This window comes from Lolium perenne, chromosome 6 (assembly GCF_019359855.2).
Source record: "Lolium perenne isolate Kyuss_39 chromosome 6, Kyuss_2.0, whole genome shotgun sequence".
Taxonomy (NCBI): domain Eukaryota; kingdom Viridiplantae; phylum Streptophyta; class Magnoliopsida; order Poales; family Poaceae; genus Lolium; species Lolium perenne.
The window spans coordinates 142480343-142494846 of record NC_067249.2 but is presented as its reverse complement, the minus strand read 5'-3'; the positions used below and the strand labels follow the sequence as shown (position 1 = coordinate 142494846).

At 47.8% G+C, this 14504-nt stretch overlaps 1 protein-coding gene across 1 annotated transcript; it reads left to right on the top strand.

The window, feature by feature from the left end:
* The first annotated feature begins 839 nt into the window (after positions 1 to 839).
* Positions 840 to 13643, top strand: LOC127307379 (glutamine--fructose-6-phosphate aminotransferase [isomerizing] 1). Its single transcript, XM_051338110.2, has 11 exons — positions 840 to 1256; positions 1388 to 1560; positions 2018 to 2129; positions 2447 to 2586; positions 3240 to 3401; positions 3722 to 4043; positions 12144 to 12394; positions 12477 to 12591; positions 12687 to 12942; positions 13037 to 13205; positions 13322 to 13643. Exons 1-11 carry the CDS (start codon positions 851 to 853, stop codon positions 13403 to 13405), a joined length of 2190 nt encoding a protein of 729 aa, XP_051194070.2. The 5' UTR covers positions 840 to 850; the 3' UTR covers positions 13406 to 13643.
* The last annotated feature ends 861 nt before the right edge of the window (positions 13644 to 14504 follow it).

Sequence of the window (14504 nt, the reverse complement as noted above, 5' to 3'; positions counted from 1 at the left end):
CACCAAGAAAACACATGAAATACATACTCTCCAAAAGTGACGCCTTCAAGAAGGGAACAGTGCTCCAACACCGTTGTCGTCCGATCAAAGATCTTAGGTTTTCACCCTGAAGATAGTCCACACTCTCAAAACAATGCCTCCAACAAGGTCATTGCCAGGCACAACCAGTTAAGGCCAGACCTTGGTTTTCACCCTGAAAGGTAGGACTATGAACTTCACCTGTGCCGTTGCCCCCATATTCATACCGCTGTTGTGAAGCCCGGAACACCAACCAAGTCCCTCAACATAGCGGAGACTTGAACCTTCTTTAGCTAGTCCTCCCATCCGGCCTTCATAATATAATCTTCTTCTAACTTTCATCATGGATCCATAGTCACTTGATGTCAACACAGAAAAAGAGCTTCGTGCCGCTCCCTCCAGAATCAAACGGTCGAAATAAAAGCATGGGTGCGCGACTGAATACCACTCAATCCAGCAAACTACATACAAAAGATGCATTGTTAGCCTTCCGAAAATCAACACTCCGGCTAGATGAAGAGGATCAACATCCGGTAGGTCTTCATCTTCGCAGAAAAAGAACTCTAGAACCACTACCTTCAAACCCGAAGCAGACGAACAGACCCCCACGCCGCCATCCGCTGACCAACGACGGCGAAGGAAAAGAGGATCATCCACAAATATAGGGATAAGGAAAAGAGGAGGATGAGTAAACCAAAAGTGCCTAACACCCTGAGTAGTGCCATGGCTAGCAAGCGGCCTCACCTCTGCTTATCGCGGGCAGTGAATTGGAGTCATGTTTGCTTGATGGGGGGACGACCGTCCCTTTGAATCCCGCTTCAGACGTGCTGATATGAATTCTGTCAAAAGGCAACAGCCGCAAAGGCAGAAGCGGAGAGCCCGTGACTCGTATCCGACTGTTAGAAGACGTATCCAGATCGAGAATACGCCGCCAGCCTTTCGTCCTCCGCCTCGTCCGTCCCGTTGCCTTACACGCGGCATTCCGGAAGGTTCTAGAAGGCCCGCGATGTGCGGGATCTTCGCCTACCTCAACTACTGCGTGCCGCGGGAGCGGCGGTACGTCCTCGAGGTCCTCCTCAACGGCCTCCGCCGCCTCGAGTACCGCGGCTACGACTCCTCCGGCATAGCCGTCGACGCCGACCTCCAGCCTGGTTCCGCGCCAGCGTACGCGGGGGCGTCTCCGATCGTCTTCCGCCAGGAGGGAAAGATCGAGAACCTCGTGCGGTCCGTCTACTCTGGTCAGTACCGTCCAGCTCTGCCCCAGCAGCAATTCTTTTCATTTTACGTTTTGGGAGAAAACAATACATGATTGTAGATGCCGTATACTCGTTTTTGGGGGTTGCACACTAAGTTTGTGTCTGATTTCCAGAGGTTGATGAGAAGGGTGTGAACCTGGATGCCGCATTTGCCGTTCACGCTGGAATCGCCCACACCAGCTGGGCCACACACGGCGTGCCTGCCCCAAACAACAGCCATCCCCAATCCTCTGGTGCTGGCGATGAGTTCTTGGTCGTCCACAATGGCATTATCACAAACTATGAGGTCTCCTTAATTACCCTCTTCTTGAGATATCGAACATACAACTCTCTTGTGTAGTACTTGTTCCATATTATCTTCAACTATGATGAACTTATGCTAGTGGAAACATGTCGCTATGCTAAGTTGCTCCCTGTGTCAAAGTTTCATGTCCTGACTCCCTACACATCGGCTTTCTCCTTATCCCCCTTTGTGTATCAGTGTATGTATGTCCATAAGAATCAACTTTGTAGTTTCACAGAATCTCCAGTTGTTTGCACCCTTTTTGAGGATCTTTTAACAGAGTCGCCGTACATAATGTCAGATATCATTATATGATCATCTGTTTATCAAATATCTATGGCTCAACCATCAGAAAGTTTTATGCATGATGTGAAATTGCCTGACACTATCTCGAGCGAATATGGCATCATATGATAACAAATGATATTTCTATTCTAACCCGATAATGCTGTGTGTTCAGGTTCTGAAAGAGACGCTAATTCGGCATGGGTTCATCTTTGAGTCTGATACCGACACTGAAGTCATTCCTAAGCTGGCAAAGTTTGTTTTTGACAAGGCTCGTGATGGAGAAGGTATTATGTTATATGTTCTGCAATAGTGTTGTCGTTGCAAAATCTGACAACATTACACCGCTTGATATTGATGTGGTCCATTTCTTCCCTAGTTTAAGTTATTTATTTGGAGCAGTATATACATGGCTAAAAAATTATTTTCCACCTAGGCACCATTATACTATTTGAAGTCACCTAGAAACTTCGTTGGCAACGTTACATGATAAATACTTTAGTGCAAGAGCACTCATCATAGCATTAGAAAATAAGTAGGTACTGAGTGAACGAACCTGTATTAGTTAGTTATGGCAGTTTTGAGATTTCGTTTATTTTATCAGGAGATATGACATTCAGCCAAGTTGTTATGGAGGTCATGAGGCAGCTTGAAGGAGCCTATGCACTTATCTTTAAGAGTCCACACTATCCCAATGAGCTGATCGCATGCAAACGAGGAAGCACACTGATTCTTGGTGTTAATGTAGGAAAATAACATCCTTGTATCTTTCTTTTTAACTATTAGATATATTTAACTCAAGAAAACATATTGTTGAATTCTCAGTACAAAATTAATTTAAAATTTCAGTTTTGAGATCTTTGTTTCGTCCCACTTGCTTTGTTCCAAAAACTGGTTATTTTCTTTTGTGCATGAGTATATATGGTATGCTTTGTTAAAAGTTAATAAGCCTTTTGACATTTGCAGTAGACATATCATGTCAAGCTACCTATATTTTATTGTATACTTGTATCAGCACTGTGCTTGTCGCCTCCTGCTGAGTACAAATTGTCAGCACTGATGCAGTGTACAATTTTATTTTTCCATGGCATATGATCTATCAGTTTTTTTTCCCTTGAACTTATCAGAAGCTCTGCAGTCAAATACTTGATGTGATAAATGGTAGCAGATTGGTAACTGTGTAGTAAATTGATTGGTAACTGTGCAGTAGATTGGTAACTGTGTGGTACATTGATTACAATATACAATTAACTATCCTATTTCCTATGTAATCAATTTTAGAAATGCTGTGCCTTTCTGTAATTGGTCATTGCAGTCTTGTAGATCACATAATTCCCCTGCTCTGTGCTTAACTTCCTATGTTATACAAATTGTGACTATTATCTTTCTATGATCAGGAAGTAAATGGTCAAAACTGTGGACAGTCATTCAACAATGTCAAATCCCTGACAGCAAATGGAAGCCCGAGAGAATTCTTCTTCTCCAGTGATTTATGTGCTATTGTAGAGCATACCAAAAACTATTTAGCTATTGAAGATAATGAAATTATTCATATTCAGGTACTCTTTGTTTAGTTAAGTGCTTCATCTGCTAGTCTGCCTACGTTTCCTTTTTTCATTTTTCCCTCTCTTTGTATTTAATTAGTATGGTTTAAGGACATCCTTCTCTTCTGGACCACAGTTTATCTAATCTTCATCAATTCCTTACTCACCTGCTACCATAACATCGAAATATAACTCACTACCTTAGTCTATCATATTTTCATACCGTTCTTCTTTCGAATGACTGAAAAGGGGATGAACAAAACTCAGTATGTGCAGCAGTTCTTTTGTTTCTTCCACGAGCCTTATGCTTGACTTTAAGAATGTGTACACTGCAGGATGGTAGTGTGTCTATCCTTAAATTTGACCGGGAAAAAGAGAAGCCAGCGTCTGTGGAACGGGCATTGTCTGTTCTTGAAATGGAAGTTGAGCAAATAAAGAAAGGAAGCTATGACCATTTCATGCAAAAAGAAATCCATGAACAGCCGCATTCACTCACAATGACGATGAGGGGTAGACTGAAGAATAGTGAGGTTATTTTAGGTGGGCTGAAGGAACACCTTAAAACAATTAGGCGGAGTAGAAGAGTAATCTTTATTGGGTGTGGTACTAGTTATAATGCCGCCTTAGCTGCACGACCTTTGGTGGAAGAACTTACTGGTAAGTCGAATCAGGCTATCCAGTTGTATTGTCATGATCTGGAAAATATCAGGTGGTCTTTTCAATTTAACCTTTCCACCACAGGTTGTTGCGGTCAAAACCCACCGGCGGGCAGCGACGGGCAACACAGTAGAGCCGGGAACAACTTAGGGCTGCGGCTGGCCCTGGTCCCTCCGAGCGACGGCCCGCAAAGCCTCTGGTACACACGTCCGATGCTGGTGCAAGGGCGTGCCACCTGACCTATACCTGGTCAGGAAGGTGATGGAGATGCCTTGCTTAGTTTCCTGCATGGCATACACGTAAACATTAAATACGAGCCTCGATCGGCTCTCAGGTTATCCTGTGAATCGACTCAAGGAGCCGATCCACCCATGATTCGTACGAGGTGTACGAATATATGGTGGTCCTGCTTGATCAAGATAAAGCTAAAACGATCTACGATGATTTAGGGTTTTCACCGCATAATCAGATCATCCTACTCACGATTGGGCCTCGCGGTCACGTACGGTGATCGTAAGCCGGTCCTAGACAAGGCCTAAAAACCAACACGAGATTGATCCTCGGAACATCCTGTCTAGGGCTAGCAAACGACACCCTACGCGTCGCTGGATCCTCCAACCCTTTGTAAGGCCTAACTATTGCAGATATTAAACTAATCCTTGAAGAACAAGGAGCAACCGTAACGGATCGGATCTACTAAATAATGATCAAGCGGGGTGCCGCCCCTACACCTAAGATAGGTGTAAGGGCGGCTAGATGTATAAGGGTTGCACTACGACAGCATATGATACGAAGAACAATGCTAACCCTAACACATCTAAGATAACTACGTTGCTCGCCATCAAAAAGGCTTCAGTACGAGCAACGCATGAACAACGAAATAAGCTTGTGCTGCCTAGATCGCAAGATGCGATCTAGGCAGCATGATGCTTACCGGTAGAAACCCTCGAGACGAAGGAGTTGGCGATGCGCCGAGATTGATTTGTGGTGAACGTTGGTTGTTGTTTATTTCATAAACCCTAGATACATATTTATAGTCCAGGGGACTTTCTAACGTGGGAATAATCCCAACCGTGCACGAGGCAAACTCTAACTAACCGACACGTAATCTACTATGTTACAGATACAAGGGCAAACTAGCCCAAACTTTGTATATAAGGCCGATTCACGTATTTCTTCCATGTATAATCTTTAAGCCCATCTTGATCGCGGCCCACCTCTGACTCGGTCAAATTCTGGTGATAACACATGCCCCCCTGGTTTTGGAATTGATAATTCCAAGATCACTCTGCTTTTCCTTCGTCGGGTCATGTCGTGGCAGAACCATCGCAGTATTCTTCAGCATGATGATTTGCCTTCTCAACTTCCCTGCACGATTTGACAACTTTGGCTCCACCTCCTCGGAAACTGCTCGAGCAATAAATCTCTATTCCATCCCCTTTTATTTACAGCATCGAACAGTTCACCTCTTCATCCCTCCGCTCCAGACTAGCCGTCAGCCAAAAAACCCTCTCCTTCCATAGCCATGTCGTCCTCTTCCTCCTCTTCCGTTTCTCTCCAATCCTCTTCCTCAAGCGAGTCGATTCCAGAGCACAACCAGACGGAGGCGTACAACCGGCGCGCTCCCAAGCATTGGGACAAGCGGGAGTGGGACTTCGATTTCGTGCCAGATGGCGAGGACCTCGTCTGGTCAGATGGGGCCATGCCCCTAACTAACGGGGAGGATGACCTCCGGTTCCTGATTGACGGAGCACTGGAGGCGGAGAGCGACGACGACGACCCTCCCTTCCGGGGTAAATTCACCTCCGTCACCAAAGAAGATGAAGAGGATGACGAAGACGAAGACATCTCCTCCGACATGAAGAAGGAACAGGAGGACGACACCTCCTCCGACGAACCGCCGCCAAAACGCATCCGGGGCTGGGCTTGGTCAGACGAGGACGATGATGATGACGAGGAAGAAGCCTCCGCTGAAGGTCACAGTAGCAGCAACGAGGAACTCGTCGACAGCAGCAATGATGGCAGCTACCCCAGCGACGGCGAAGACAGCAACAGCCCTTAGAGTAGGGATCTACTAGCATAGGATTAGCAGTAGTAATCTGTTCCCTTTTGTTGAACAATCGGCTTCTCTTTGTAAGAAATCTTATTATCAATGAAAACTTCCTTTGATTTTGCCGATGTCCTCTATGCTGATTTAGCCGACTTTTCCTCATCTGACTTTGTCGACTGTTAGCCTAATCAATGCTCAATGGCTGATGGCAACGCATCGGTCTCTCACGATAATCTGCGAGACAGGCCGATGACGACAGCATTTGGCACAGCCGATCGCAGCAGGCCTGCGATTTGGTCTTGAGCAGGCGTCTTTAAGAGAACCCTGGAACTGTCGCTGAATCAGCTTGGATGCTGAAACTGATAACTCTGTAACAAAAGCACCACTCTTCAGGACAGTTGCGATGTAGAGCCAGCCGATTCCAACCAAATTGGCTTTCCAGGGCCAAGAACTTTTCGGGCGAGTTGCCCCCCAAGCCTCATCCAAGGCGAGAACAGTGATGAATCAGCCAAATGTGTTACCATCGGCCTCCAAGTTATAACGCAGAACCAGCCGATTCCAACAAAATCGGCTCTCCAGAGCAAAGATTTTTCAGGGTGAGCTGCCCCCCCAAGCCTCTTCAGCTCCCATCAAAACGTGGCAGGGAAGCTTACGCCCAAAGAACCGACGCACTGAAAGGGTTCGGAAAGATCAGCAAATTCGTACCTTGAACTTAAGAAGCCTTAACATAATGGCCTTCCGACTCCTCCTAGTTCAATCCTTTGCGCCTTGCTGATCAGCTCGGCTCCTCATTTTTGAATTCTGATACCCTCCGAGACTCTGGACGCAACAATCTCTGAAAGTGACATCGACCAAGCCGCAAAAATGCCATAGCCGCTTGATTCGTTATCGGCTGTGCTCATGCTTCTAGGATAGGTATGCTCCCTTTGTTGGACTCATCCTTAACCTGATCTGCATGCTTACACTGGCACTGCTGAACTTGAAGTCTTGCAGAAGGAGTTGGAGGTCTTGAGAAGGAATTCATCTAGTAGAGCCTCTCCCTGTAACTCAACAACTGCTCCACCGGGCTTCTGCTTATATCAGCTGTACCTCTTGAGTCGATGCGCATCGGCTGTACACCCATTATGAGTATATAAATATTTTTTTTTACTGGCCGATTTTTCTAATCGGCCCCCAATGTTTCACTGCACACTGCACACATGTTCATCTGACTAGGTGCCCCCCGAGCCGAATCTGTCAGGTCACTGCAGATATCGGCTCTGTAGTTTAGCCAAGGCACCGTATTTGCACGTCGGCTTCAGTATGACCAATGTTGATTTCCCCTGACTCATCAGCCGACGTAAACCGCTGCCCAATAGATCGACGTTGCATACAAGCAGAACATGTGGTGAGGATAATTTTGGCCGATTGCTGAAATCGGCCTCCATATTGATCGAAGCACTCAATGAAGGTTTCGTAAAGTTCCTTCATAGATCTTTGGGGCCGATCCAAAGGATCAGCCTCGACACGTTTCTCATTGGTTTGTTCTTGCTACTCAGTCAGGCCAGTGGATAAGACCAGCCTAACCCTGCCCTTCGTCACGTCGATGCGCTCGCAGTCGTCCAAATTGATACCTGAGAGTGGCTCTTGGCCTGCTGCTTCCCAAGCGTTCATGCCAGCCGTTGAAATTTCGGCTGAGTCATCGGCCTAGACCACCTCTACCTCATCTCCATCCCACTGTATTATGCATTGGTGCATCGTGGAGGGAATGCAACAGTTGGCGTGGATCCAATCTCTTCCTAGCAGAACAGCATAGGTGCTCTTGCTATCGACGATGAAGAACGTCGTAGGGATAGTTTTCCTTCCTACGGTCAGATCCACGTTCAGAACACCTTGTGCGTCAGACACCTGGCCGTTGAAATCGCTCAATGTTACGTTGGTCTTGATTAGATCCGAGCTAGAGCGTCCCAACCGACGTAGCATAGAGTATGGCATAATGTTGACTGCCGCTCCGGTGTCCACCAGCATCTTATTGACATGCCTCCCATCGATATAACCTCGCAAGTACAGGGCCTTCAGATGTCTGTAGCTTCTTTCTCGTGGTTTCTCAAAGATAACCGGCCGTGGGCCGCAGTCAAGTTGTGCCATAGGTGCCTCGTCTAATCCTGGAGCATTGAACTCCGAAGGAAGGATGAACACCATGTTTGTGCCAGCCGATGTCTCATCATCGGCTTTCCTTTGCTTGGGGCGCCACTCCATTTTCCGTGGTCGACCCTCTTCATCCAGGGTTCGCTGGATCTTCGCGGCCAGATCAGGCCGCGCCTTCCTTAGCGTGTGCAGGTATAACCTTTCGGCTTCCTCCAAGCCGCGCAATCGCTGAACCCTACGCTTTTGGGAACGGCTGAGTCCATCAGGGCACCACCTTGGACGGTGGTACCTGTCTTCTTCTTCATCTCCCTCGTCTTCCGAATCCTCGAGATCTTCCATCCGAGGGGACTCAGCGTGTTTGCTTCGAGGCGGGAGAGGCCCTAAGCGTTGGAACACGGACACGTTGGCTGCCTCCTTCTTCTTCTGGTTACATTCTGGGCAATTGCCGATTGTAGGCAATCGGCTCATTCCTGAATCCCAGCAGTGTCTGAAGAAGGGGCAGTCCCAGTGCCTATCTTCGTCGTCTTGCTCCCTTGATTTTTCTTTGGCACGGCGCTCGTACTCCTCCTCATCACGATCATGCCGACGATGTCTCCTGGCGTCCCTAGCTAGACGGTCTCTATCATCATCGTCGCTGGATCGTCGGCGTTGGCTATATTGACTGACATACTTATTGAGGAGGTGATCAGAGAGAGGTCGCTGATATCTTATGTTCTTCACTTCTCCCTCTGTGACGTAGCGCTTGCCATCGTGACGGAGCCGATCGCGTGGAGCGGCCTCCTCTGTTTCCTTGCTACGAGAGCAGTTGCCATCGTCTCCATCCTTGCCAGAGTGGTGCCCAGGTCCTACCATGTTGATACTGAACAAGGACCCTGGCTGGCAACCTTCAGGGTAAGTGCACTCCACCATGTTAACGGCGGGGAAGGGGTGAGTGTCGACCTTCATGGCGTACTGGTTGAAAATCAGGCGTCCTTGTTCTATCGCCATTTGGATCTGCTGACGCCACACCCTGCAGTCGTTGGTGGCATGGGAGAGCGAGTTATGCCATTTGCAGTATGGCTTTCCGTTCAGCTCTTGTACCGTGGGGAATTTGAGACCTTCGGGTATCTTCAACTGCTTCTCCTTGAGTGTCGAAGATTTGCTCAGTTTTGGTCACGTCAAAATCAAACCCTCTGGGCGGACCTGGTGGCTTAACCCATTTGCAGGACACGGGGGTTGCCCCCCGAGTCCATTCAGCCACTGCTACCTCTTGATCTCCCACAGAGCCTCCGTCTTCATCCGCCTCAACCAGGACTACCGCACGCTTGAATTTGTCCTGGTACAAGTCCGAGTGGCGCTGTTCATATGCTGACAGTTTCTGAACCATGTGCGCCAGTGAAGGGTAGTCTGCTTGGGAAGCCATATCCTTGATTTGTGAGGCAAGGCCCACCACTGCCAACTCGACTGCTTCTTTTTCAGTCACACGAGCCGAATAACATCGGTTCCTCAGATTTCTGAAGCGCTGGATGTATTCTGCCACAGTTTCTCCACGCTTCTGACGTATCTGTGCTAGATCGGCAATGCCGGCCTCGGAAGCTTCTGAGTGAAACTGCATGTGGAACTGTTCTTCCAACTGCTTCCAAGTCCGGATCGAGTCCGGTGGCAACGAAGTGTACCACCCGAAAGCCGATCCCGTGAGGGACTGTGCGAAGAACCTCACGCGTAGTGGATCCGACGCTGAGGCCGTTCCTAGCTGTGCCAAATATCGGCTCACATGCTCGATGGAGCTGGAACCATCTGATCCACTGAACTTGGAGAAGTCAGGGAGCCGATACTTGGGTGGTAGCGGGACCAACTTGTATTCATCGGGGTACGGCTTGGAATAGCCGATTGTCCTCCTTTTCGGCACCATGCCGAACTGGTCCCTCAGGATTGTGCTGATCTGATCCGCGGTGCTGGCTGTAGGAGCCGAACTCTGAAGATTCGCCGGGGTGGCGTACTTAGCCAACCATGCTTGCTTTTCCAGCTCTGAGCCAACTGCAGGAGATGAGCTCTGGAGGTTCGTCGGGGTGGCATATTTAGCTAGCCACGTCTGCTTCTCAAGATCTGTTGCTGACGTTCCTCCTGCTTTCCCAGAAGTCCCTGCTGTCGCGGCCTGGTTTGTGAGCGCCCAGTTACCGCAGTCTGGCACGTATGTGCACATGTACCCGTGAGGGATCTCCTTAGGCGCCTCATGCAAGAACTGGCAGTCACTAGGGTCACCACCGATCTTGTAGACGACGAATGCCGGTGAATTCGGCACTTCTGGTGCTGCCAACGCAAATGGCAGCGGTGGACGGGACTGGAGTGGCATCTCTCCTTGGTGTGTCCCGAGAGCTGGTCCTGACGGAGAGTACTGGTGCCTCATGATCTCCTGGATCACCCGGAGAGCGACACGCTCCAAAGTGTTCACCAGGTTCTCAGAGTGGCGGTGCAGCGAGTGAGCCACCATGTAGTTGATCTCCTGACGTAGGGACCTGGTGCGTTCTTCTGACGGGGCAGAGAGGTCTATCCCATCGAGCGCACCATCAGGCGAGAACCCCTTCCACCTGATGCCATGTGAACGGGTTCTGTGAAAAGAGCCGATGAGGTCGGCTTCGAGGATTGCTTTGACCTCGTCATACTTCTTCTTGAGCTCGTCGGTCAGATCCTCGTACGTGACTGGGGTGCCGTCCGCCATCTCAGATGTAGATGGCGATGTGGTTGATGTCGAAGCTTGTCCCACCGGGCGTGCCAGAATGTGTTGCGGTCAAAACCCACCGGCGGGCAGCGACGGGCAACACAGTAGAGCCGGGAACAACTTAGGGCTGCGGCTGGCCCTGGTCCCTCCGAGCGACGGCCCGCAAAGCCTCTGGTACACACGTCCGATGCTGGTGCAAGGGCGTGCCACCTGACCTATACCTGGTCAGGAAGGTGATGGAGATGCCTTGCTTAGTTTCCTGCATGGCATACACGTAAACATTAAATACGAGCCTCGATCGGCTCTCAGGTTATCCTGTGAATCGGCTCAAGGAGCCGATCCACCCATGATTCGTACGAGGTGCACGAATATATGGTGGTCCTGCTTGATCAAGATAAAGCTAAAACGATCTACGACGATTTAGGGTTTTCACCGCATAATCGGATCATCCTACTCACGATTGGGCCTCGCGGTCACGTACGGTGATCGTAAGCCGGTCCTAGACAAGGCCTAAAAACCAACACGAGATTGATCCTCGGAACATCCTGTCTAGGGCTAGCAAACGACACCCTACGCGTCGCTGGATCCTCCAACCCTTTGTAAGGCCTAACTATTGCAGATATTAAACTAATCTTTGAAGAACAAGGAGCAACCGTAACGGATCGGATCTACTAAATAATGATCAAGCGGGGTGCCGCCCCTACACCTAAGATAGGTGTAAGGGCGGCTAGATGTATAAGGGTTGCACTACGACAGCATATGATACGAAGAACAATGCTAACCCTAACACATCTAAGATAACTACGTTGCTCGCCATCAAAAAGGCTTCAGTACGAGCAACGCATGAACAACGAAATAAGCTTGTGCTGCCTAGATCGCAAGATGCGATCTAGGCAGCATGATGCTTACCGGTAGAAACCCTCGAGACGAAGGAGTTGGCGATGCGCCAAGATTGATTTGTGGTGAACGTTGGTTGTTGTTTATTTCATAAACCCTAGATACATATTTATAGTCCAGGGGACTTTCTAACGTGGGAATAATCCCAACCGTGCACGAGGCAAACTCTAACTAACCGACACGTAATCTACTATGTTACAGATACAAGGGCAAACTAGCCCAAACTTTGTATATAAGGCCGATTCACGTATTTCTTCCATGTATAATCTTTAAGCCCATCTTGATCGCGGCCCACCTCTGACTCGGTCAAATTCTGGTGATAACACAGGTATTCCTGTCACTATGGAGGTTGCAAGTGACTTGCTTGACAGACAAGGCCCCATCTACAGAGAGGACACTGCGGTTTTTGTGAGCCAGTCAGGAGAGACAGCAGACACCCTCCTAGCTCTTGAATATGCACTAGAAAATGGAGCAATTTGTGTTGGCGTAACAAATACTGTCGGAAGCACGCTATCTAGAAGAACTCATTGTGGAATTCATATCAATGCCGGTTGTGAGATTGGTGTTGCCAGCACAAAGGTAGGCCTCAGGACATTTTCATGTTGCAACACTTCACCAAATTTTAGTCATCGTTTCCTGACAGTATCCTGCAATCTTGCAGGCTTATACAAGTCAAATAGTAGTCATGGCGATGATGGCCTTGTCTATTGGATCCGACCAGTTATCCACTCAAACTAGAAGGGAATCTATCATCACTGGTCTTTCAAGTCTTCCAAGTATGTTGAATTGAATCAACAATATACCACCCAGTGTACCAAATTGTTGTTTCTCAGACACGATTTGAAACACTGTATATCATTTTACGATGCAGGCCATGCCAGTGAAGTTCTCAAACTTGACTCTGATATGAAGGAACTCACATCTTCGCTGATTGACTCGGAGTCACTCCTTGTTTTTGGAAGAGGATATAACTATGCCACAGCATTAGAGGGCGCTCTCAAAGTTAAGGAGGTCGCACTGATGCACAGCGAAGGCATGCTTGCTGGTGAGATGAAACACGGGCCACTAGCACTGGTGGATGAAAACCTTCCCATCATCGTGATCGCAACACGTGACGCCTGCTTCAGGTAAGTGCTCTGCACATAGCTAGATCTATTTTTATTTTCTGTGGAAAATTCTTGTCATCTGATTATGTTTTTCCTTCTCAACCTCCTCTTACAGAAAGCAAAAGTCAGTGATTCAGCAGCTCCTTTCTCGCAAGGGGCGCCTGATCGTACTGTGCTCCACGGGGGACATATCCGCTGTCGTTCCTAGTGGATCCTGCAGAACGATTCAAGTTCCAGAGGTCGCGGACTGTCTCCAGCCAGTGATCAACATAATTCCATTGCAGGTTTGTGCAGGCTTTTATTTGTTTAGTACCTAGAATATCCCAAAATCTCTATTGCACTTTGTGGCATTTATTTAATTTTGTTTTAATGATTAGTTCTTTTAATTTTGTTGATTCAGTTGCTGGCATACCATCTTACTGTTCTTCGCGGATTTGATGTTGACCAACCAAGGAATCTGGCCAAGAGCGTGACTACACAGTAATCATAGAATTTTCATTAAAACAGAAACACATGCACACAAAAATTAATAGTACTTACATACACATGCACACACAAAGTAAAAGAAATCATAATCCCCGGAGAAAGAAAAGAAAAAAGAAGGAAGTATACGCCTCAGGGCTGTCTAGGGCGCCAGCTGCCAAGCTATTGTTTCACATTGTTACTGCGGTGCAATTTATTTTTCTAGATAATTAAGCAAGATGCTTGATAGCTTTACAACATGTTGATTGGTCAACTGTTTTGCCTTATCCATTAATTAAGAAGAAAGTTGCTCAGTTAAATAGCGAACAAAAACGGGTTAAAATCATACAACAAGGGTAAAACCTAACACCACAGGGCCACACTGAAAGGATCGTATGCCGCACCTAGAGGGGGGGGGGGGTGAATAGGTGCAAACCAATTTTTAGTTCTTTTTCAATTTAGGCTTGACACAAAGGTAAATTCTCTAGATATGCAACTAAGTGAATTTACCTATATGACAAGATTATCAACTAAGCAAGATATAGCTACGCAATATATAGGAGATAGATTGGGATAGAGGTAACCGAGAGTGGAGCACGCGATGACACGGAGATGATTCCCGTAGTTCCCTTCCTTTGCAAGAAGGTACGTCTACGTTTGGAGGAGTGTGATTGCTACGCAAGCCAAACCAACAGCCACGAAGGCTTCACTCAGATCTCCTGTGAGCAACGCCACGAAGGCCTAGCCCACTTCCACTAAGGGATTTCCTCGAGGCGGAAACCGGGCCTTTACAAGGTTCTTGGGGCACACATCCACAACCGAATTGGAGGCTCCCAAATCTGTAACAATACAACAATCAATAACAACACATCAACACAAATCAACTAGGGAACCAAATAGGAACACTAGCATGAGATCCCTCAAACAAATGAGGGGGAAATGAAAATCGCTTCGGTGAGGATGTAGATCGGTGGCTTCTCCTTCGAATCTCCAAAGATCAAGAGCTTTGGTTGGGGGAGGAAGGAGATCTTGCAAATCTTGTGTTTCTTGAGGTGGCTCTAATGGTGATGAAGCTTGGCAGATTTCTTGTGCAATGATTGAGCAAAGGGGGAAGGAAGAAG

Bases quoted from the DNA above. Each gene is read 5' to 3' on its own strand.
- LOC127307379 (XM_051338110.2), top strand. From the start codon at position 851: ATGAATTCTGTCAAAAGGCAACAGCCGCAAAGGCAGAAGCGGAGAGCC. The intron at 12,395-12,476 runs GTAGGCCTCAGG...GCAATCTTGCAG, and splicing joins TTGGTGTTGCCAGCACAAAG to GCTTATACAAGTCAAATAGT. The intron at 12,592-12,686 runs GTATGTTGAATT...TTTACGATGCAG, and splicing joins TGGTCTTTCAAGTCTTCCAA to GCCATGCCAGTGAAGTTCTC.